The 23,931-nt window shown below is 39.7% G+C and overlaps 4 protein-coding genes across 7 annotated transcripts; all 4 read left to right on the top strand.

Annotated features, from left to right (window-relative positions):
* Window positions 1-941: 941 nt before the first annotated feature.
* Window positions 942-6,582, top strand: hexa (hexosaminidase A (alpha polypeptide); the record flags this gene model as incomplete). The annotated part of the gene is made up of 14 exons (XM_080474803.1): window positions 942-1,188; window positions 1,580-1,684; window positions 1,776-1,841; window positions 2,007-2,053; window positions 2,164-2,274; window positions 2,361-2,462; window positions 2,638-2,770; window positions 2,983-3,163; window positions 3,712-3,798; window positions 3,886-3,958; window positions 4,432-4,597; window positions 5,908-5,998; window positions 6,080-6,187; window positions 6,300-6,582. The coding sequence occupies 14 exons, from the start codon at window positions 942-944 to the stop codon at window positions 6,361-6,363; spliced, it is 1,581 nt and encodes a 526-aa protein (XP_080330929.1). The 3' UTR covers window positions 6,364-6,582.
* A 4,380-nt stretch (window positions 6,583-10,962) lies between these two features.
* LOC308116915 (photoreceptor-specific nuclear receptor-like) lies at window positions 10,963-14,622 on the top strand. The gene is made up of 8 exons (XM_080475433.1): window positions 10,963-11,311; window positions 11,883-12,027; window positions 12,134-12,237; window positions 12,569-12,832; window positions 13,346-13,533; window positions 13,627-13,867; window positions 13,971-14,076; window positions 14,173-14,622. Exons 1-8 carry the CDS (start codon window positions 11,224-11,226, stop codon window positions 14,303-14,305), a joined length of 1,269 nt encoding a protein of 422 aa, XP_080331559.1. The 5' UTR covers window positions 10,963-11,223; the 3' UTR covers window positions 14,306-14,622.
* A 1,015-nt stretch (window positions 14,623-15,637) lies between these two features.
* Window positions 15,638-19,976, top strand: stoml1 (stomatin (EPB72)-like 1). 4 transcript variants are annotated; one of them, XM_080474397.1, is made up of 7 exons: window positions 15,638-15,938; window positions 16,517-16,623; window positions 16,722-16,871; window positions 18,751-18,954; window positions 19,021-19,231; window positions 19,319-19,519; window positions 19,634-19,976. In XM_080474397.1, exons 1-7 carry the CDS (start codon window positions 15,803-15,805, stop codon window positions 19,837-19,839), a joined length of 1,215 nt encoding a protein of 404 aa, XP_080330523.1. In that variant the 5' UTR covers window positions 15,638-15,802; the 3' UTR covers window positions 19,840-19,976. The 4 variants fall into 4 exon arrangements, with proteins under 4 accessions (XP_080330523.1, XP_080330521.1, XP_080330520.1 ...); XM_080474395.1 differs by having other exon boundaries at window positions 18,751-19,231; XM_080474394.1 differs by having other exon boundaries at window positions 15,641-15,938; window positions 19,021-19,519.
* A 202-nt stretch (window positions 19,977-20,178) lies between these two features.
* cyp11a1.2 (cytochrome P450 family 11 subfamily A member 1, tandem duplicate 2) lies at window positions 20,179-23,509 on the top strand. Its single transcript, XM_080474393.1, has 9 exons — window positions 20,179-20,520; window positions 20,764-20,919; window positions 21,151-21,350; window positions 21,454-21,657; window positions 21,785-21,945; window positions 22,043-22,209; window positions 22,575-22,653; window positions 22,747-22,938; window positions 23,032-23,509. The coding sequence occupies exons 1-9, from the start codon at window positions 20,249-20,251 to the stop codon at window positions 23,152-23,154; spliced, it is 1,554 nt and encodes a 517-aa protein (XP_080330519.1). The 5' UTR covers window positions 20,179-20,248; the 3' UTR covers window positions 23,155-23,509.
* Window positions 23,510-23,931: the final 422 nt, after the last annotated feature.

Below are 23,931 nucleotides of genomic sequence, written 5' to 3'. Positions count from 1 at the left end.
GTAAAATAGTAGCCTAATATATAGCGACCCAAAAAAACTTCATGAACCACTTTATCGACCGTTCATCAACATTTGTGGGCCCCAAACCTGAAACTCTATGGACAAGTAATTTAAATTGGCTTCCTCTGTGGCCCCTTTTAAGACTAAATTACTTAATTATCTCCAATCCAAATAGTATTCCTCTGATTCTGAGTTGATATGATGTGTGGTGATCGATTTTATTAACTCCTTTGTTAGTTTTCTCTGCTTGTTGTTCCTTGGCCCTTTTTAATTTTTTTTTATTTTCATTACTGTATTGTTTATTGATGGGGATGATTCCATTGAAGACCCCTGGGCTTCTTTCCTCTTCTGTCCAGTAAGGTTTTATTTATTGTAAGTATGTGTTATATTCTCTTCTTTTTCAAATAAATAAATGAATTAAAAAAAAAGTAAACTTATGACTACCAACTTCTCTAACAAAATTACCCCTTAGCTGTAGCTGATGAAAACTGTGATTAAAATATCAGCAGATGTTAATTATAATTCTTATATTCCAAATCCTAAAAGATGAATTTCAACTTTGTTAAGTTTGGCGCGCTGGATTGGAGTCTCTTGGGGCCGGATTTGGCCCACGGCCCTTATGTTCCACACACCTGTTTTACACTGAGGATAAAATGAAAATATATTTTTTGTTGTTTGTTTCCAGGTCTTGTTAAAGTTATTCCACAAAACTTGTAAGTCATTTACAGTACTTTTGTTAGTGTTTGCATATAAAATGTTTTGAGCTATGTCCTAAAATAAAACATCCATTCATTCATTCACTCACTCAAAATGAAAAATAATCATCTCAATAGAAACGTACAACAGGCGCGTGCTGCTGGTTGAACCACGTGACGGGTCGCTCGTAAACACCTGCCCGAGCCTGTTCGCCTGCAGCCAGCCAGTGCTGCTCAGCAGGCGACATGCATTCACTGGCATCTGGAAGTTTTGCTTTCCTTCTGCTGATTTTCCTGCAGTTTGGAACTCACACGGCGGAGGGAGTGTGGCCGTTACCACAGAAGTTGCTCTCCTTCAGTGAGAGATACCCTCTGGACCCCCACACTTTGTACTTTGCTTACGGACGGGAGTCAGCAGCACAGGAGGCCTGCTCTGTTCTGGATGCTGCGTTCAAGAGATACTTCAATCTTATCTTTCCTGACAACACTTCTGGTACGTTATACCATGAAACAATAGTGTGACAAAATAAAACAGGACAACAACTTTTAGTTTAAATATTTACAATTTGTTTTGTGTGTTTTTACGCTGGTTTTTAAATACTACTATTGGAATAGGAGTATTTTGTCTAGTGATCATTAATTTTAAACCTAATTTAAAAAAAAAAAGCATAATAGTCTCACTGTGGGTGTGTTTTAAATGTTTTGTTTGTCGTTGTCGTTGGCCCACGTCAATGGGCTTTGTAGAGACAGCAGTTCAGTCAACCAGCCTGCAGGACAATGGAGCAGAGCAGCACCGCCTCATGTTTGTGTTTTCAAAGATACCATAGCTTGTGGAATAATGGCTCTTTTTGTAAACATGGTCACACATTTCTTTTAACCTACAGGATATGGGATTCTGCCATTCAGTGAAAATAAGCCTTTCATTGTTGAAGTCACCGTTGGTCATAGTGACTGTGATGGTTACCCGAAGGAGGGTTCCTCAGAGAAATGTAAGCGTAAATGTTTAGATCACCATATAACTGAGTGTGTTGGGTCCATAAAACTTGAACAACGTTGGTCTGTCTCCTATTTGTACACCAGACAAGTTGAATGTCTCTGGTGGACGAGCATTTCTGAAAGCTGAAACTGTGTGGGGGGCTCTAAGAGGTAATGACAAATAACACATCTTTGAAAAACAAATCAGCAGAATAATAATGCAGGTATAATCACGATCACCTGATGTTGTGAGAGATTTAATAAATGGCCTGTACTGTGAATCCTCCTCAATGTATATTAGAATGATTGCTGATTATATCTTATGAAAAACCACAGGTCTGGAAACCTTCAGTCAGTTGGTGTATCAAGATGACTATGACATAGTAAGTCAGACTTTTCCAAATTCTCACAAAGCCTCCAAAGTAAGTCCTTCTTAAATTGGGTAACTTGCTCTTGATGTAGTGTTCGGATAATTCCTTTTTTCCTTTTTCAGTATTATGTGAATAAGACAGACATCGAAGACTTTCCCCGGTTTCAGTTCCGTGGAATGATGTTGGACACTTCACGTCATTATTTGCCATTACAGATCATTTTAAAAACTCTGGTAATCATTAGATGCCACGATTTAAACGTCAGCCTTCATTGATCACACTCGTTGTCTGTTGGACTTACATGTATGTGTCTCCTCAGGATGCAATGGCCTACAACAAGTTCAATGTGTTTCATTGGCACATTGTTGATGACCCCTCCTTCCCTTACCAGAGTCTGGCCTTCCCAGACCTGTCCAAAAAGGTATGTCGTAAATGAAAAGACCTGTCATGGAAAAAAAACAAAACATGTATATTATGAACTTTCTGTATTTTTTGTTCGTGCAGTTAAATAGAAGCACTGTGTGTGGATTAATGAGACGGGGAAATACTGAAAAGTAACATTCATCCTGACGATTTTGCCTCTGGCGCTGATACAGGGGGCTTTCCACCCGATGACTCACATCTACACGCAGTCAGATGTGAGACGGGTGATCTCATACGCCAGGATGCGAGGAATAAGGGTGATTCCTGAGTTTGATTCACCAGGTCACACCAGATCTTGGGGGCGAGGTACGAATGAGAAGCATTTTGAAAGACACAGACCTTGTGGAGAGTTTCATGTAGGTTGCTGGTCAGTTGAAATGGTCCCTGGCACCATGACCGGGTTCTGCTGAACAGGAATAATGTTTGCCAAATGAATATGTGATACGACATGGCCTTTAATTAGTTGATTCATCTTGAAGAAAAATGTTAACCTAAATCTAATTACATCTATTTCCTAGGCCAGCCCGATCTGTTGACACCCTGCTACAGCGGGAATACCCCGTCAGGAACTGTTGGCCCAGTTAATCCAGCATTATCCTCCACATACAAGTTCATGTGGACACTACTTAAAGAAGTGACTTCAGTGTTTCCTGATTCCTATATCCACTTAGGAGGGGATGAAGTTAACTTTTCCTGCTGGTAAGAAAACATTTGGGAGATTAATGAAATATCATCTGATGCCAATCAAGATTTCTTTGCTTCATCCTGCTGATATTCTATATTGTTATCTTTATTTTTTATGCAGTCACGTTTGTCTCATTAAATTGTTGCCACAAAGTGGAGCATTTATAGTCTGAGCTCATTTGCAAATCTCATCCCAAGCGAGGGGAATCCTAAATGAGGACCCGGATCAGTAAATTCCACCTGTTAATTCCACAGAAAAAGCAGATCATTTTACAGATAATGTATAAAGGAGAACATTACAATTTCCATTGGGTGCACCACATAGTAATGGACCTGAAGCTTTAAGTAGAACTACATTGTCACTGAGCACCTGAGGAGTTTCATTATGTTGACATTTGAAAAGCGCCTATGAATAAAATGTATTATTATGATGATAATTATCATTTATAGTTTACAGATCACTTTAAAAGCGTGCTATTGATTGAAGCTCAATAGAAAGCTTTTGAAAGAGCAATCATTATTATCAAATAATGTCAAACAAATTCCACTGTTGGTTTCTGTAGGAAATCAAATCCTGATATAGGTATGTTCATGCAGAAGATGGGATTTGGAACAGACTTTGCAAAACTGGAAAGTTTCTACATCGAGAAGTAAGTTGTAAATGAAAGGTAACAAAGAAAGGTTAGAAACAAGAAAAGTACACTGACCCCAAAATTATTTTATGAATCCATTTTCAGCATTGTGAACATCACTTCTGCTCTCAAGAAGACTTCAATAGTGTGGCAGGACGTTTTTGACAACCACAAACAAGTACATAACCGACCTCGAACTAACCTAAAATGCACTATTTTGGGGTGTTGGATGGTGTCATTTATTTTCATTTCTTATATTCACAATAATCCTTTTGAGAATGACCATGAATGCAAACCTTATGAAAATGGGCCTTTCCATTTCATTGTATTCCCATCATATGTTTCCTCAATATTGCATTGGGATACTCGGTGCAGGTGTAGATATCTAAACATGTGCTATGTCAGTGCTACCTGTCTTGATTTGTTTATTCATTTATAGTATTTCGGACTGTCGAAGTATCCCCATCAATTGAATTCCTTCTTTGATTTATATACAATGTGAATTCAGTGGGAATGTTTATTTTTTCCCATAAATGTATTTTTTCATTCTATTGACTGACACCATCAAACACTGTGTGATGTGATAAGATCATTTAATCTGTCATCCAGGTTCTTCATATTAGGCTGATAGTCTTGAGCTTTGTTTTCCAGCATAGTTCTCTCTCAGTGGTGGAGGTATGGAAAGCGGGCTGTTACTTGTGCAAAATGCGCAAAGTAACTAAGGCAGGGCTGAGAGTGATTCTGGCTGCTCCCTGGTACTTGGACCAGCCTCACAAGTGGGCCAGCTACTACAGTGTGTGGCCCCTCGCTTTCAAGGGTCAGAAAAGAAACTGTGTGCTGTGGTTAGTTGAAGTGTTTTGTTTTGTTTTGTTTTATTGTTTGTGATAATTGACAGATACCTGCGAGATCTAATAAAAGCTGTACACTTTCTTCGTGAGGCACACTTTTACCTACCTAATGAAAGTTGGAATCGTCAAAATACCACATGATATTCTGCATTTTCAATGATCTCTGCTGCATGATATGATTTTTAGTCAAGTTTAAACCTCCAGAGCTGTTTTACTGTATCACCTTTAGTACTGAACTAACTATTGAGCGTAAAGTACATGGCCAGCGCCTACTGTTGATTTGAAGTGTCATATGCTGTAATACCACTAGATGGCAGTAGATGTTTATGCAGCAGTTATTTATGACGTGATCTGTCAACACGTCCAAATAGCAATTCTGTTTATGAATAATTATGAATATTACTATTCATTTTTTAAATGTTTTTGCACAATGGAAATACCCTGTGTGAACACAACTGAACCAAAGCTCAATTCAGAATTTATATGTGGAATTCACATTGCTGTTGTATGTAGTATATTGGGGACAAGCTCTCGGTGCTTGCAGGCAACCTCTGTAACTTCATGGATAACATGCAGCTTTCTGACATGCAGTTTTCTTCTGTTTCTGTATCTATGCACATGCATGCCTCCAGTTGAATGTGGAAGTGTTCCTGTACAGAGTTTCACTTATGCTGCTGCCATCAGACAAGCGTGACAAATAAATGCTGCGTATTTATGCTTTTCACACAGATACATTTTATACTACCAGAGAAGAAAAATTGCAGAGAACTGTATTGTATATTGCGACACTTAACATAAAATTCTTTGCACAGTCACATGAAGAGCCTTTACACTCTGGATGAACATCTGGGGGCCAGCCGTGAGGGTTAAGGGGTATACCGCTTTATCTGCGCTGTGAAAAAAAACCCATCTTACAATAAGAATGTCTGTTGCTTCTATTTTAAATGCTGCTGCCTTTCTGTGTTGCTAATAATCGGTTTGTCCACCATTTGGAGTTGCTGTAGTGTTTTGGGAAATCAGAGATTGTAGATCGTGTTCATGGCTCCTAATTTTTATTTAATTTAGGAAACCACGAGCATATGGTCTGGTGTGCACATCTGGAACCATGTCTCATGAAAGTCAATTTCAAAAAGACACCCTTCAACTGTACATTGCTCAGTTTTGACTTGATGTGGTAAATGTGAAGCTTGGTTGTCATTGTGTGATTATCAGTAAACGTATCCAGTCCTTAATGCCAATTTATCTGGTCAATAACACAAATCTTCTCTTCCTTTCACAGGCACAGAGGAACAGAAGAAGCTGGTGATAGGAGGTGAAGCTTGCATGTGGGGAGAATATGTAGATGCTACCAATCTTACTCCACGCCTTTGGTATGACCTTTGCTGCGACAGATTTAGTAAAACGAGCATCCTGATGTTTAGAATAATCAATTGTTGCACCTAAAACTACAGGCTGAGAGCAAGTGCTACAGCAGAGAGGCTGTGGAGTGACGAGAACCAAACACTCAGTGTGGATATGGCCTTACCTCGATTGAATGAATTTCGCTGCAGGTTACTGAGGTAATTTTTCAATCTTTTCTGATCAGTCCTAATTCAGTATAATCAACCTATGAGCTTAGACATTTGACACTTTCTCAGAATAACTGATGCTTCTGCTTTACTTCTTCTTCAGACGTGGCATCCAGGCAGAACCGCTTGATGTTGGGCACTGCAAGTATGAGTATCAAGGAATTTAAACATGGCAAAAACGGTCTTGTTTCTGTCTAAGGTTTTCTCAGGGATTTATAATATTGCTTATATCTTACTTTAAAAAAAAAAAAGTATATTCTTATTTGAAAAAATATTGGTGAAAAATGTAAATAATTGTACTTATTGACTGCATTGAGCAGACTGCCAGTATGCTGTAGCTTGCATTTCACCTTTACAAAAACATCTAATAAAATAATGGTGTTGAGACCCGGTGATATGTTTTTTATTATCAGTAAGAAAATGAAATGTTTGCTCTGGAAAACACACAAGAAAAACTAACACAAAAGCATACGCACAAAACTGGCTTGATGCACATCTTTACCTAGGTAAAGGGCATTCTGAAAAAAAAAAAGGTTGGTCACCTGCTACAAATGTCTGTCTCACTCTAGAGGCCAAATAAGGATCTGCATTGTTGCAGCTTACTGATCTTCAATTTACACACATTATCTGTTACCTTCTTTCTGCCAACCAATCAGAGCCTTCTATTTGCAAGACATAAGCAAATATAACCTCGATTTCCCCCCCAGTAGTTACAGATCTGACCGTAGCTGTCACTAATGTTTATGTACCTGATGAGCTGAGGGGATGTGACTTTGATATGGACTGAGACAACTGATTTTCTCATCGTGTGCATTACAGTAATGGCAGCAGATGGCAAGGCGGGGCAATCCCCGGAGGCCATATTGCTGACACCTCAATCCTTCTACTTCGTCTGACTTGGGGGGGACCACAGGAAATGCTGAACTGAACATAATAAAGCTTAAGCGGGCTTGGTTTACCATTCTATGTCGCCACTTGGAATCAAGCAGATATGCTGAGCGCGGCGTTACCACAGCTTATACTGCTAATAAGACATCAATGTGATTATCTCACATCGTCGTATTGCTTTATTTACTGTAGGTGCTTTATTCATTCCCTTGTGGTTTGAACAAAAACTGATTTACTTCAGTGATATTAATCAAACTTTTTACACTTTGTATTGAATATGAATTTTTTTTTAATCAAAAGAAAACACTTGCTGTCGAAGTGAAAACAGTAAATAATACTTTACCAGTTGAATGATATTTTATCTTTTAGCAGCCTCAAAGCACCTGCTGTCGATGCACAAAGAGACTGGTGACAAATCTAAAAGTTAATCTCACTCTTTGACAATAGCTGACATTCAAGCAGATTATATCAAAAAGCTGCTTAGACTGATGCAAAGGTTTGTGAACTGCCGTTCAAGGACATCCTCTGAAGGGCAATACAAGTTTGTCTCGCACATGCACGCCTCAGATGTTTGCCTCAGGGCTTTCATGAAGTGCAGAAATTAATCAAAAATGATCCAAAACTCAAATCATGCAAGGTTGTTATGGCGCATTATGAAATACTATCCATGTGTTTAGGGGTTAATGCAATAACTGGCTGATCTGCTTGATCTGACAAGCAACTGATGCAAGGACTTTATATTGTGACGCGCGTTCGATCACCTGCAGGGCTCAGTCATCACAATACTTTCCACTAAATACATAATCATCCAATCAGGTCACGGCGGCGTGCTGCTAAAGATTGTATTGTGTCTGCACAACAATCACCGGGCTGCAGAGGGAAGAAACGTGACCATTATCCCTGGAGGACGACACTTCAACACAGCAATGTTTTAGTGCCAATACCTGGAGAGTTTGGCAGGAGGAAAAGATTGACAAATATACGGAGGGCCGTTACAACTTCAGATAATAACCCACATAATATTGTAATGAGATCCAAAATCCGTTGTTACAAACTGAAGCTGAAGTGGTCTGAAAACTGTCATCAATCTTTTTCATAAAACAAATTATAAAAATCCACCGTTATGTCAGAGTCTGCATGTCAGAGTCTGCTATCATGAAAAACATGATCAGATGTCTCTGACATGTGAGTAACACCTGTGTTACATAATCTGACATGGGACTTTAGATTATCATACTCAGCACTGCTTAGGTCAGTGTAAGTGTATCAAGCCCATGAGTTGCTTCAGATGCTGTTTGGTCATGAGTTGATTAAAAGGCAACCAATTGTATAGCATAAATATAAATGTGTGGGTTATTTTATACTTGTTCTGTATTGTCATATGACATTATTAAACTTGCATTGCTTTTCAAAGCTCTGTTAATCATTGACAGTGTGGCCTTTCTAATCGCCTTCTGTCCCATTATGTGTATTGCCAACTTACAGTTTATTCTTAATTTCATCGCTGTATCGAAGGGGCATTGAATAAATAGAAAAGCCACGCTTTAAGGTTTAAAGAAGATATATGGTACATAGGCAAAACAAAGGCCATCTCTGGTGTGAGGATCGAAGCTGATTGAGCCTCCCCATTTGAAATTTCATCTCATTTTCTGCAATAATTTTCTCAGTAAATGGATTTCAGCTGTCTTGATGCACTTTACTGGATCACATCAATCCTTTCATGAACACATTAACACACCAATGGTAACTGGCTACCATGCAAAGAGCTCACACACCATTAGGAGAAACTTGGAGTTCAGCATTTTGCCCAATGACAGTTTTATGTATGGGGCAAATGCAGGGCAATCGAACCACCAACACTGTGACTTTAAGACGGCGACTTGCATATCTAAAGAACTAAATGGAAAAATATTTGTTAAGAACGGGACAACACTGAATTATGATTAAGGCCAACGTTTTCTCTATACCGTAAGAATGGGTATTCGTCTCGCTCAGCTTATTTGGTCAAAATGCCAGCTGCTCTTCTTCGATACTGGTGGAGAGACAGCAAGTAGACAAAAGCTCAATCTCTTCTCGGCTCGCAGACGCCTCAGGGATGTAGTGATGTCTGGATGGAGTTGCTCATAGTGTACGTGAGCATAGAAGAAAAAACACACATTGGATGGAAACTGAACTCCATCCTGCACCCATCAGGGGTTGTGGAGGTTAGAGGGTTAGAGTGAGGGTATGGCAGACCTTTGACCCCTAAAAGGTTCCCTGGCCCACTGCTCCATGTAGGTACAAGTGTGACATGCCCCAAGTTTGTAATCCCTTTATACAGTTTAAACCAACAGAAAAAATCTCCTTTTCAACTCTTTGTTTTCCACTTAAAATCAAGAGTGACTTAATAAGGATTACGACCACCGTATAAATCAGTCCGTAGACAAAGCTGATCTCAATATCTCTAGTGTTTGTGGCACTTTTTGATCTATTTAACCAGAAGAACATGGCATGTTTAATAGCACAGAAAATAGCAGGCACACTTGTTGATCCACTGTGTATTTCTGTACCGCAAACCATTACTTGATGCCTTCACTGAAAAGGAAGACAGGCCATATGGTATTGTACCTCAGGTTTCATTTACTGTAATTTGCAACTTGAGTCACTAATTAGTGGTGCGGAGACTTCAGAAAGCAGGCACCATATGGCAGAACAAAGGAATTAAGGGTCAACTTGTTGCTGCTCTTTGAATCTCTGTGCTAATTGTTTTTCTTCTCATCACCCTCTTTCGTGATCCCCCTCTAAGAATTAGACCACATTTCACGGAGGGTTAAGCTACTTTTCTGATTTGGAGAGGGTATATTCTCTGGAGGCCATTAGTGCCTTTGACATAGCCAATATGGAACCAAGGGAAGTTCAGTGTCAGACCCAAATAACATGGCGACAACTTTGAACTGGATGATTATAAATATGTTAAATCTACTTAGGACAGAGATACTGATAATTTCACTATTGCTCACAGGAGTTGACAGTCAACTTCTAAAATTCGAATGGGTGTTGTGGACTGATGGCTTTAGCCAGATTTGCTCTTGGTTAGATGTTTGAATTTACAGATCCCCAAACTTCCTTAACACTAGTGGAACAAGTCAAGCTGGCATATGAACAGACCCTGTTATCCCCTGCCAGCAACAACTCTCCTCACTCCATATATATATATATATATAGGAAGTTTCAGTTTGACCCAGTATCATCATGTACCTTAGATACTCTCACCTCCTGAAAACTGTCATTCTTTTTTCTTTTAGTTCTTTTAAGTGTCCTGTAAAGGTAATGTAAAATAGCTTGTATTTTAACAATATCAATAATACCACTACATTTGACAGTAGTGATAGAGGCTGATTCCTAATGAGGTTTCTGTAAGCTTGATACTCATTACTTTTAAATGTAAATGTAAAACAGATTTACTTTGACGTGAGCCAGACATTTGTAGTGTCACAGAAAAAGCATATGTAGTACATGACTCAAAACCCCAAGCATAACCTAAATGAAGTCCACACATCTAAGAATAAAATATGGCATGACACCACAAAATACATTTTAAAAAGTTGATTAAATAAATCTTCAGGCTCCTGGTGGTGTATGCTGACTTGCTACTCAGTTGGAGTTTTCAGAAAAGAATTTCTGCTCTGACTGAGAGGGGAAAGGAGCACAGATCCTTTGGCTTTTTAAATAGTTGTCGTTTTGTTAGTTCCTGTAAGAGGTGTGACTGATTGATTTACTCTTATAGACAGTAAAGATTAAGAGGATGACAAATCAGCATTTGCTTACACAGCGCCTGGTGGTAATCTCCTTGTCTCCCTCGAGAAAGCCCCCAGACAACTCAAGCTCTCGCACTCATTCTGGCACAGGGAGGGCAACTTGTAACTCCTCTGACCCCACATCACACCAGAAACAACCAACAGGAGGACAACAGCACTGGATCACAGAGTTAACCTGAAAGAAAAGAAGGACGAATTCGACATCTTCTGCATATAGATTGGGTTGTCATGTCAGAAGTTTCATCGAGGCACGGCAGAAATCAATCAGTATAGAATAGGAGGTACTTGTTGGATTATTCTTCTTTCATTCAGCTTCAACGAGTTACTGAGACTGACTTCATAATGGAGGACCACCTGATAAAGATGAAAATGTTCTCATCAGATTCCTCCAGTAACTTCACACAACAAAGCTTCAATGGGACTGAAGCAGGTGAGCGATTCACTGTAATGAGCCGAGGGGAAATGTGTACTCAATCGCAATGAATGTTTCATGGCTTTAAATGTACTTGATGAGAAGTACTGCTGTATGGTATTGTATGAAATAAGCTATTCAGGTATATATATAAATATACTTTTTTTTTTTATCTATTGCTTTGCCAGAAGCTGACTTTACAAACATTACACTATGGCAATTACTTTTGTAAACGCATATAGAAAAAAATTTATTGCAGGTTTTTTTATACATGCAGATCAAATGGTATGAAAATGCATTTATTAACTTGTGATTTTAAAAGTAACAAAGCAAAACTGTGGTGTAATCCACACCATATTACATACTTAATTACTGTCACGTGAGTGTTTGTAATTGGTTTATTCCACCACTATTAATGCTTCAGTTTTTTTCAAGTGAATTTATCATGAGAGTAAAATAGTTTTCACTAAAGTATAAAAGATCAAAATACAAAGAAAGGGTGGTAATGAAAACTTTATCTCCACATTTTATCCCAACATTCCAAGACATTTGAACATATTCAAGGTGTTCATTAATCTCCTCTCTCCAGAAAAAAGCCCCGGTAAAGGACTTGGCCACGGCCTGCTCTGTAAAGTGTGCTCCGATTCAAGCAGTGGAAAACACTACGGCATCTATGCCTGCAACGGCTGCAGTGGCTTTTTCAAACGCAGCGTGAGGCGGAGACTCATCTACAGGTGAGCAGAAGGTCACAGCTGAGTGTAGACATCGAAAGAACTGTATCTAATTGTAATGTTCATGTTGTCTTCACTAAAGAAAAGGTTGATTTTGTTGACAATTCAGGTGTCAAGCAGGTACAGGCAGGTGTCCTGTTGACAAGGCTCATCGCAACCAGTGCCAAGCCTGTAGACTAAAGAAGTGTCTTCATGCTGGCATGAATAAAGATGGTGAGTCATAAGACAAATGTATTAAAGCAAAGCTGTTCAAAGTGTTGCAGGCGAGACTGTGAGGGGTAGCAGCAGGAATAATCTGATAATCAGAGTCATGCCTTTTGCAAGCATACGTTTAAATCTTTACTTTTAATGAGAATTCACTGTGAAAAAAGAAATTCAAGACATTTTTAGGACTGAATTGTGTGTAAAATGAGGAAGCTAGATAGTTATTACAGTTTTAGACATTATGTGAAGCTTTACTGGACATTTGAAATGAAAAACATACTTACTCACATCTCTACAAACTCCTGATCTAAAGTACATTGTTCATCTGTGACTTTGGCAGCGGTGCAGAATGAGAGACAACCTCGGAGCACAGCTCACGTCAGTCTGGACTCCATCGATATGGACACGAAAAAGGAGCACCTGGCCACAACGCAGGAACTCAACTCCCCCGACACTTACTCCTCGGTTATCTGCAGACCAATGGTCACTTCATCTGTCAACACTCCGGCCACCACACAGCCCGGCAACAACCAGAACAACAGCCACCGCTTCATGGTCAGCCTGCTGACTGCAGAGACCTGCGCCAAACTGGAGCCAGAGGATGGTGAGGCAGTAAAGCAAGGAGAAAACTATTCAAGAAATAGAGATCATTTAGAAAATGTACTCAATGCTACATGTGGCTTCCTCACATTGCTGCAATCAAGTAGTATTTTGTGTACTTTTATGAGTTATTTCTCACTATGTGATTTTGGCGAGTCTGTCATCATAATCAAGTATTTGAATATTCGGACATTATTAATCTTAATTTTAATCTATTAATCACTTTATAGGTGTTATATACTTCATAAGGAAATACTCTTTGTTGCGCAGGTCAATTGAATCGAATGCATGTTACAGTGGAATTAAATGCAGTTAAAACTAACAAATACGTTTGATTTGCATTTTGCTCTTTCACTTGAGTATTTTTATTGACAATATTATCACTCATAATTTTGTACAATTTAACGAGTAGTGACAAGTTCAATTGTAGTAATACTTCAACAAATTTTTCATACTATGTTCACTTCAGCAGGATTCCAACTTAAGATTTCTGTGATTGTTTCTCTTCAATGCACAGTGGAGGAAAATATCGATGTGACAACAAACGACTCAGAGAGGGAGCAGACTCCCTTTGACTGTCGCCTGTCTCCGTACACCTCCGGCTGCTCAGAGAGTGTTTATGAGACATCAGCACGACTCCTCTTCATGTCAGTCAAGTGGGCGAAAAATCTACCAGTATTTGCTCATTTGCCATTCCGAGACCAGGTGAGGCGGACTGACGCAATATTTGTAGTTTCTGTTTGTACACAGATGAATTGATTGTGACACTGATATGAAACGCTGGTTTTCAACTCCCAGGTGATTCTTCTTGAAGAAGCTTGGAGCGAGATGTTCCTTCTGTGTGCCATCCAGTGGTCTCTGCCAATGGACAGCTGTCCCCTCCTGTCTCTGCCAGATGTTTCACCCTCACAGCAGACCAGGAGCAGCCCTCACACCGCTGACCTTCAGATTCTGGAAGAGATCTTCGGACGCTTCAAGTCCCTGGCTGTTGACCCGACTGAGTTCGCCTGCCTGAAGGCCATTGTACTGTTCAAGCCTGGTAAGATAGAATCTGATGACAATCATTTAATATTGTAATTATTATTGTTTAGTTATTGCATGGCTCATATAGCTTATCGATATTGTTCGACTCATTGATGTAGAGACACGAAGCCTTAAAGACCCAGAGCAGGTGGAGAATCTGCAGGACCAGTCCCAGGTGCTGTTGGGCCAACACATCCATTCAATGTACCCCAGCCAGAGTGTGAGGTAAACATTGATTTCCTTTTTATACTGATAACGTTTGTCTGTATTGTGCCCGTTCAGAAACATGAAGCTCTTTCTATTTTGTTCTTGTTCAACAAGGTTTGGGAGACTGTTGCTGCTGCTGCCATCGCTCCACTTTGTGACTTCGGATAAAATAGAGCAGCTGTTCTTCCACAGGACAATTGGGAGCACACCCATGGAGAAACTGCTCTGTGACATGTTCAAAAACTAAACACAACTATAAAACAGCCTTTGAAACAGTTTACTTTCAGGGTATAGGTTGTTTATATTCTGGTTACGATTCCTGTTATGATCATTTGTTTTTGCATCAGAGAACAAAACGCTGGAAAAAAAGCATAATGTCAGGTGAACAAGCTTTTACACTGTTGATTCATTAGAGCATCTGAGTGGTCTTCGTGATGTGGTAAATATTACTCATGTTTATAGAAAAGCTACTGGAAAAAAGAAAGCATTTTGAAACTGTAACTAGACACCGACCAAGACTGCATTTATTTGTATTAAATAAAAATGTAACTTTTGTATATGCATCAGTATTTGTGTTCATTTCTGGTCATCTGTGTGTGGAAACTGGATAAGTAAAACAGAAGACATGTGACAAGAATATATACCCAACAAGCACTTCATGAAAATAGTTACGGATTCATGAAAATAGTCATATCTTTATACATTTTGGACATTAAATTATGTTATAGCTGACATTTTGGTCAGTTAGGGCTCCACTAGATACACTTTTCATATTTCATAATTGATACCATTTTTTTTTGCACACGGTTTTTCATGGTGAAGAATCAAAAATGGTTTCCATGTTCTTTTCAAAAGAATCGCTAGCACTGGGATGTAAAGTAAGAAAGAACAAACTTAAGGAATCATCCACTGAGGGAAAATGTCATCCAGCCTACCAAATACAGTGATGCCAGTGAAGTCCAGTGAAAGCTGGGCCCTCACTGAGGGTCTTTCTCAACTGGGTAGAGTTTGTCTTTGGTTAAGTAAAGATAGGATAGAATAGAATGAAGAGGAATTTTTATGCTTTATCCACAGAAGGTCTGTGGTCCAATTTGCGAGAAGTTTGGACAAACCTCTCAGAAGGACAGTTGTGGCCTGGAGGGAACAAAAAGAAACTGACTTCGGATGCAGAGTTTGATTCCCACTGCAGACAGATCACCGCTGTGGTTCCCTGAGAAAGACCAAAGCACCCCATCAACTCTCCAGAGCACCGCAATGTGGCTGTCCACCGCATTCTAGAAACAGGATGTGTCAATGCAGAAAAAAATTAATTCCCCTCAGGGCATGAATAAAGTCTGATTAGTTTTAGTTTAATATGTGTAAATGTTATATTATTATATGTAAGTGTAAGTGTTTATGTCTATTGTTGTGAATTAGTGCTGCACAAAAAAACCCCAAACAAGTTCCTCGTATGTTGAACATACCTGGCATTAAACATCTTTCGGATTTCGGTTGGGTTTTTTTAAATGAAAAAATAAACTGCAGTGTGGCCACAACAACGTTAGGGGGCAGTGATAACCAAGTTATCTGATGAGTACTCACAGACTCCAAGAAGAAGAGCTGCAACACAACACGGAAATGCTTTGTGGTTTTAGATAAAGTGGAATAAACAAAGCGCACACAGAGTGCCTTGTTCATATCAAACAGACAGTTTCTCCATCACATCCACAGATGAGGAGGATGAATGAATTGAAGTGAACTCACGATGTTCAGGAAGTCGTATGAGCTGCTCCCTCAGAGGGACTCCGTTACTCCGAGGACTTCTGGTTTGTTTACGGACTCCAAGAGCTTCACACGCTCCTTTGACTACATCCCCAAAATCTCCGACAACGACTTCACTGGTAGGTAACTGCACAAGTGATCCTGAAAGTACAACGCAAATAACAAAGAGAGCCATCTTAAACTTTACACCTGACAGCCAGGCAAAACACAACACACATAAATGCACTTTATAGTTAATATATATAAGATGCAGCAAGCTCTGCCACACCAGCGAGCTACACAGCACTGCTCTTAAAGCTGTAAAGCTATTTGAAAATAAAATGTATTTTCACAGCAGTGGATAGAAATTCTAAAGTATATCTTTGGTTTCAATTATAAAAACTTATCACAACTTATACATGACAGTTTTTAAAAGACGTCTGATAAATATTATTTTAATATTCCGTTTAAAAAAACACAAAACATATATAATGTGTTATTCATTCGATTTCTATTCAAATATTTACATTTGTGAAAGCCCAACCATATATTATGAGACCTTTCCTATCTGGTGACTCATCTTTACAAACCTTGCCAATCCAGACAATTTGTTGAATTATAAAGTCGGAAATCAAATCAGTAAAGAATTATTACAGGTTAAGAAGTTGTTCTCATCCCTTACTGATATGAAAACTTTTTCTGCTTTCTTTTCTCCCAGACACCTCTCAGGGATGGTTGTCGTGGATCTTTAACCTCATTGTCATCTTCCTTATTTATATCTGCACCTTCATAACTTTTCCGATATCAGGATGGTTTGTACTGAAAGTAAGTGGTAATAGTTTCATTATACAACACACATGGCAAATGTACTTTAACAAACTACTTTCTAAATAATGAATTACCAACTTGTCTTTTCCCTGTAGACGGTCCCAAACTACCAGAGGATAGTCGTGTTCCGTCTGGGTCGAGTTTGCCCTCCCAAGGGCCCCGGTATTGTCCTTGTTTTGCCCCTCATTGATCAGTGGCAAAGAGTGGACCTGCGGACCCGTGCTTTCAACACCCCTCCTTGTCAGGTAAACCACCCCACTCTAAAATGAAAAAAATAAATTAGCTTAACAAACGTAAGGAAGCAAAGACATCAGGGTATCCAAGGTTAAAGGAACAAATAAAAGCTCAGGATCAAACGATAGATTTCCTCAGGTTAGCAATAGGAAGGTTTGGGTGTGGAAAGCCTAAAAAAGGAGAGAAAAGGGACAGGTCTCCTCTACGGTGGACATTACAGATACTTCGAGCGTTCCTTTATGATGTGACCTGATATACAGCAATTTATTTTGTAGGCAAATTACCTGAATATTCACTGAATGTATCGTTACAATAATGTCAAAAACCCACTTAACATATTTCATACACATTACATAAAGCTCTTGCTTACTCTATTTATCTTTTCAATACATCATTGCTAATTTCTAAAGAATCCTGAATGTGTAACTTCTTATCACATGACAAGATTTTATTCTTTATTTTTAGGGTCGATTCTCTTGCTTCATGACTTTGATACGATCTGAATCTGTGATAGTATTCAACTTAAGTCAAAAGTAAATGTTCAGTTCATTATCAGGAATTGTTCACATATTGATGTCTAATCATCTCTGGAAAAGAGTGATTTAAGGACACCCTACCCATCAATAGTTGGTGTTACCCTCAGTGGCTGAAATAACTAAATTCTGTGATCAAACTTTAGGGTTTTGGAGACATCTTTTGGCATCTTGTGCTCTGGGTGAATGGAGTGAACTTGCTCAGACAGCCAGACCTCGGCATGTTGGCAGTTTTGAACGTCCTCCACTTATTGACTATCTTCCGTACAGTGGAATAGATGATTTCAAATTGTTTTGAGAGCTTTATAAATCACTTAGCAGACGCATATGCTGCTACAATTTTCTATCCGATGACCTCAGGCAGTTCTTTGGCTCACACCGTGGTGTTCACTCTCCGTTCAACAGTCAGGAGCACACCAAACTACATTTGAGGATTAAATAAGGCAAGCCGCCTTCAAAATGCTCAGTTACGATGTTCTAATGTAATGTGATACAACTGTGTGGGATTTTAGCTATTATAGGTGGGAATAAATGTGGGGGTGTCCTAATAATTTATTCCTCGCTTGAAATGGCTTTTTTTTATTTACATTTTACAGAAAGTTTTGAAAAGTATTTTCTTCAGTTTTAATTGTTTATATTATTTAGATTTCTCAGTATTGTTAAATTTGACATTAAATATCCATATGTCCAAATATATTTAAAAAAAAACAAAAAAAAACAATTGCGTAGGCTTTTGTAAATTTCGTCAACATTCCTGTTGGTTGTGTGTGTTTTACTTTGTCCTACAGGCGGCAGTCTTGATGCATGACTAGCAGTTGAAAACTGGATACAGGGAGAGCTCACAAGTTCCCATTTGATTTGATTTTAGTTTTTTTGTTTATGGATGTTTCAGTCCTCGCAACCAACATTTGTTAATTGATTTTTAAGATGTCATATTTGAGAATGTGTATCATTACTTCTGGTGTGCAGCTTCAATCTGTGAATATTCCTCAACAGTCTCAATGTTTCTGTTCTCTCTTTAGCCACATTATTTCATAGACTATTGTTTTTAATCAGATGACATAATAATCAATTAAATTCTTCTTTTGACCCACTGGAACAAATCACAGTCAACTATGTGGTCAATACTCTACCTTCAGAGAGGCATACAATCACACATGGTCACATTGACACTTATGGGCAATGTGAGTTTGTGAGGTTTTTCCATTCAACCAGGAGAATAATCACACTCCACATACTCCACATAATCCGAACCCACTACCTTATAATGAAACGAGAGCTCTCGCCACCACACCACAGTATTCTCCCTTTATTGTTTCCCCAATAAGTCCAAGTTAATTTTATTTTGTTAATATAGGTCACAACTCGGGATGGTGGCACGGTGTTGGTGGGCGCAGACATCCAGTTCAGGATCTGGAACCCCGTCATGTCAGTGTTGTCAGTCCAGGATTTGAACGCCTCCACCAGGATGACGGCGCAGAACGCTTTGACCCACAGTCTGGCTAAAAAGACTGTCCGAGAGATCCAGACCGAGAGAGTGAAACTTGGGGAATATCTTGGGGTGAGTGTGCTCTGTTGGGTTTTTGCTGCATCTTTTTGTGCTGAAACTTTGTGCTTTTCTCTCCAGGTGGACATTAATGAGATGACTCGTCCCTGGGGCCTGGAGGTGGATAGGGTAGAGCTTACACTGGGCTCTCTACTCAAACCTCCAGAAGAAGCCCCCTCTGTGCCCCTCATGATGCCTCCTTCTGTACCTGGACTCGAAGGCATCACCGGCCCAATTCAACAGTTGGCTATGCACTTTCTGAGCCACAATGGGAGTTCACAGCCTCACCAGGGTAAAACCAAACCACCACAACTTGTTTTGGCTCTTTTGCACTCAATACGGATGTGTCAGATGTCAATTTATACCGTTTTCTCTGCAGATGACTGCCTGACATTTATAGATGAGGCCAGCGGTGCCTCTAAGGCCGTCACCATCAAACCAGGTTCTGTTGAAGAGCTGCTCAGCAGGGTCAAGCCGCTGCTCTCAGAGTCTTTGGTTCACCAGGTTGGAGCCAGCTTCCAATTTCACATCAGCTCAGGAGATGGACGAGAGCACAGCTACTACATGGACCTGAGCCAAGGTGATGAATCCTAGATGGATCTTCGAACGAATGCAAACTGTGCTAAATGTGTAAAATACTTTTTTAACAACAAGATCATATAAAACATCTCTGCATCCCATTTGTGTTCTGTAGGTAGGGGTGCAGCTGGAGCAGGGTCCTTGGTTCAGGAGCCGGATGTGACTCTGAGCATGACTGACTGTGACCTCCTGGCCATGTTTGAAGGGACGCTCCAGCCTTTCTCTGCTTACACCAGCGGCAGGCTCAGAGTTCAGGGAGACGTTACGAAGGCAATGAAGCTGGAAGAAGTCATAAAACTACTCAAACAGCATCCACAGTAGTTATTTATTAAATATTCACTTGTACTGTAAAATGTTTTTCATGTATAATTATTACATCTGTCATGAAGTGAATTTGGGTTATGGTTGGTTTTTTTTACCCCTACAAGTCGAAGTAAACATAATTTTTTTTAATGTCCCTTGAGCATCTGACGCACTGTGTTTATAAAAACATTGTAAGAAGCTATCAAAAGAGATAAAAGTATGCAGTTCAGAGCTCTACAGTGCCGTATACAGACAAAATGAGCTGTATGTCCTGTGAGGCTGTCAAATTTACCGGAGAGCCTTGATCAGCACAGCAAGGGGGGCCGACCGTAGACCAGCCTCCTGCCTCCTTCCCTCGCAGCAGATGTCCCTGGGAGAGCCAGAGGAGCAGCTGGAAGGTAGAGCAGAGTGAACACTTGGTTTTAACATGGCCAGGTGGAGTGTGTGGCGCCGCCAGGTGACATTGCCTCTGTCCTGGGTAGAAGATCCGGCAGCTCCAAGTGTGCGACACAGCAGCAGCACGCCGATGATCAGACAGGTCTACTCGGAAAGTGGCGCCATCGTCAGGCCTTTTAATAAGATTCCCGGACTTTGGAAGAACGGCGTCGTCAACTTGTACAATTTCTGGAAACTGGACGGCTTCAGAAACCTTCACCGCATCATGCTGCAGAACTTCAACACTTTCGGACCCATTTACAGGTACGGCAAGTCGAGACGGTCTCGTATATCTAAAGAAATGATAAACTCTTCTGCATAAGGCAGATCATCAGACAAAACATATATGATGTTGAATAACCGGAGTGACGCAATGTTGTAGTCCAAACATGAACGAATGAAAAAAAAAACGATTGTGACATACACGCTACAAGGTCTCATATTTTTAAAAACAAATGCCTGATGTAGCATTTTTACCTCTTGTTCTTCTTTCTATCCACGTGTCAGAGAAAAAATAGGTTATTATGACAGTGTGAATATCATCAACCCTGAGGATGCTGCCATCCTGTTCAAGGCAGAGGGCCACTACCCGAAAAGGCTCAAAGTTGAAGCGTGGACTTCATACAGAGACTACAGAAATCGCAAATATGGAGTTTTACTGAAGTAAGTGCTACAAATACCCCTCTTCTTCTTTTGTCTCTCTTTACAGATATGTAAAGTTTAAATCTCTTGCTTCTTTTTGTAAGAAGCTATGGCCCCTCGTGATCCCCTGGTTAACTAAAGGCCTAATAAAGAAATAAACCAAGAAAATTCAGATGTTTTGGTTTTAGATCTATAAGTATTATCGAATTTACGTGGATTTAAATGACCAAGAGACATTTTTTTTCCCCACAGGAATGGAGAAGACTGGAGATCAAACCGTGTCATTCTCAACAAAGAGGTGATTTCTTTGAAGATGCTGGAAAACTTTGTGCCCTTACTGGATGAAGTGGGCCAGGATTTTGTGGGCCGAGTTCACAAAAAGATAGCGCGAAGTGGTCAGAACAAATGGACCACTGACCTCTCCCAAGAGCTCTTTAAATATGCGCTCGAATGTAAGACTGGAGTGTTATTGTTCCACGAATAAACTCAAGGTTTATAGCGCTCAGATTATTCCTCTCATGTTGCTTTGTGTTATGATTGCTTTGTCCTACGCAGCTGTGAGCGCTGTGCTGTACGGCGAGCGTCTTGGTTTGATGCTGGATTACATCGACCCCGAAGCTCAGAACTTCATCGACTGCATCACCCTCATGTTTAAGACGACCTCACCCATGCTCTACATCCCCCCCAGTCTGCTGAAGCTGGTTGGAGCCAAGCTGTGGCGGGATCATGTGGAGGCTTGGGACGGGATATTCAACCAAGGTGGGACACAGAGGACGAAAATGAGCAGATTAGTAACAGAGGGTTATAGTCCTGACATTTTGAAAACCTGGCTTCATTTGGGTCCCGCAGTGAAGCTTCTTATTGCATATTTTATTTGGTGCTTCAGCCGACCGCTGCATCCAGAACATCTACAGGCAGCTGCGCCAGGAAGCAGGCACTCCAAAGAAGTACCCCGGGGTCTTGGCCAGCCTCCTCATGCTGGACAAACTGTCCATTGAAGACATCAAGGCCAGTGTCACTGAGCTCATGGCGGGAGGAGTAGATACGGTAAGAAAATAAAGAAAGATCAGTATAATTTATAAAATTTTTTCTGACATGGGACTTTGTTTAGGTCTATAAAGGTTATTTTGTTGCCGTATTGCAGACTTCTATAACGCTGCAGTGGACGCTGTATGAATTAGCCAGACACCCCAACCTTCAGGAGGAGCTGCGGGCCGAAGTGGCTGCAGCTCGGGCTGAAAGTCATGGAGACATGATGGAGATGCTGAAGCGGATTCCTCTGGTCAAAGGCGCTCTGAAGGAAACACTGAGGTGAAGAAAATTCCCATGTGAGATGTTATTGTTAGTGATGTTCACAACATCGTCAGAGATATTTGACAAAAATCCTTAATTATTTTACGAAAAGTCGGTCTAACCCTCATTAATATATTTTTCCATTGCTCTGTGCTTATAAAGGGGTTAGATACTGCGTATTGAACCTATTATTTGCTATTATTTTATAACTCACTATTTTTATGTGATTTTTTTGTTTTTAATTTCCGTGGAAATTTTTTTTAAATAATTGCTTCTAAAATTATTTTATTATTTAAACTTATTTTCGCAACTGTGAAAATAAATGCATACTTTAATGTATTAGTATTTTTTAAAAAAATGCTTATTTTTTCCTCATACCTCAGGTTACATCCAGTAGCTGTGAGCTTGCAAAGATACATTGCAGAGGATATAATCATTCAAAACTACCACATCCCAGCTGGGGTAAGAGGCAATAAGATGTGAAAATTTTTGTTTTTGAGAGTGTTTTGTGAGAAACTGCCCCTAATAAATGTCCTTTTTTTGTTTTTTTTTAAGACCCTGGTTCAGCTCGGACTTTATGCAATGGGCAGAGACCCCAAGGTGTTTGTTCGTCCTGAGCAGTATCTGCCCTCTCGTTGGCTGAGGACTGAAACACACTACTTCAGAAGCCTGGGCTTCGGTTTTGGCCCCCGCCAGTGTTTAGGACGCAGGATCGCTGAAACGGAGATGCAAATCTTTCTTATCCATGTGAGAAATACAGTAAAAGAAAATGCCACTATATTTTGGGATATCCTTACACATCACATATATCAACGGCGTGTTTTGTCTTTTACGTTGCAGATGCTGGAAAACTTCAGAGTGGAGAAACAGCGTCATGTGGAAGTGCAGAGCACCTTTGAGCTCATTCTTTTGCCTGACAAGCCCATAATGTTGACAATCAAACCTCTACAAGCTGGCCGGTAATGTCAAGAATCAAAAGACTTGGTGGTAAGTGAAGCTCATTCCGGCAGCTTTTTTCACAGTGTAACTGGAGTTGTGTAAAGCACCACAGTATAAACACTGAAAAACATCCTCCAACATCAGGTATTGAAGGAGAGCAAGAAAACAATACTTTAGGAATAAATCCAAAAGGTACATGAGACATTTACCTCAGTAATCTAGCAATAAATATATGTCATGTGTATTACCTGTGAGTGTGTAATTTGATTGAAAGAGATGTTTCTGCATGTACAAAATGCTGTAAAGCCATGATGCAATGTACCCTAATCCACATGTACATGGAAGAAATATGTCAGAAAACTAATCTGTGCAATCTGATAATAAACAATAAAACAGATCTGATTTATTTTTTTTTTTTAATACAGCTTTATTCAATTCAGGGTTGTGGGGTTTTGAAGACAATCCCATATGAGTATGGATGAAGGCAAGGTGCACTTTGGCCAGGTTACAACTCCATCCCAGAAAAATCAATTACACATGTTGACAATATATTTACAGGCAATTTAAAACCACAAATTGACCTCACATCCATGTTATTGGACTGTTCAGGGAAACTGGAGTATAAGAAGTAAAACCAACCACAGCCACAGCACCGTGTTGCCCCTCAACCGACACAACTATGTATATATTTATATATGATTCCATATATTTAATTTGAAAAGAAAATGGGGATTAATATAATCCTATAATATATAATTTTTCCAGGTCATTAATGTGACTTTGCATTAACTTTGTGGATTT

This window comes from Lipophrys pholis, assembly GCF_963383615.2.
Source record: "Lipophrys pholis genome assembly, chromosome: 11".
NCBI classification, from domain to species: Eukaryota; Metazoa; Chordata; class Actinopteri; order Blenniiformes; family Blenniidae; genus Lipophrys; species Lipophrys pholis.
Note: the sequence above shows the minus strand (reverse complement) of the source record. Positions and strands in the feature narration are given on the sequence as shown.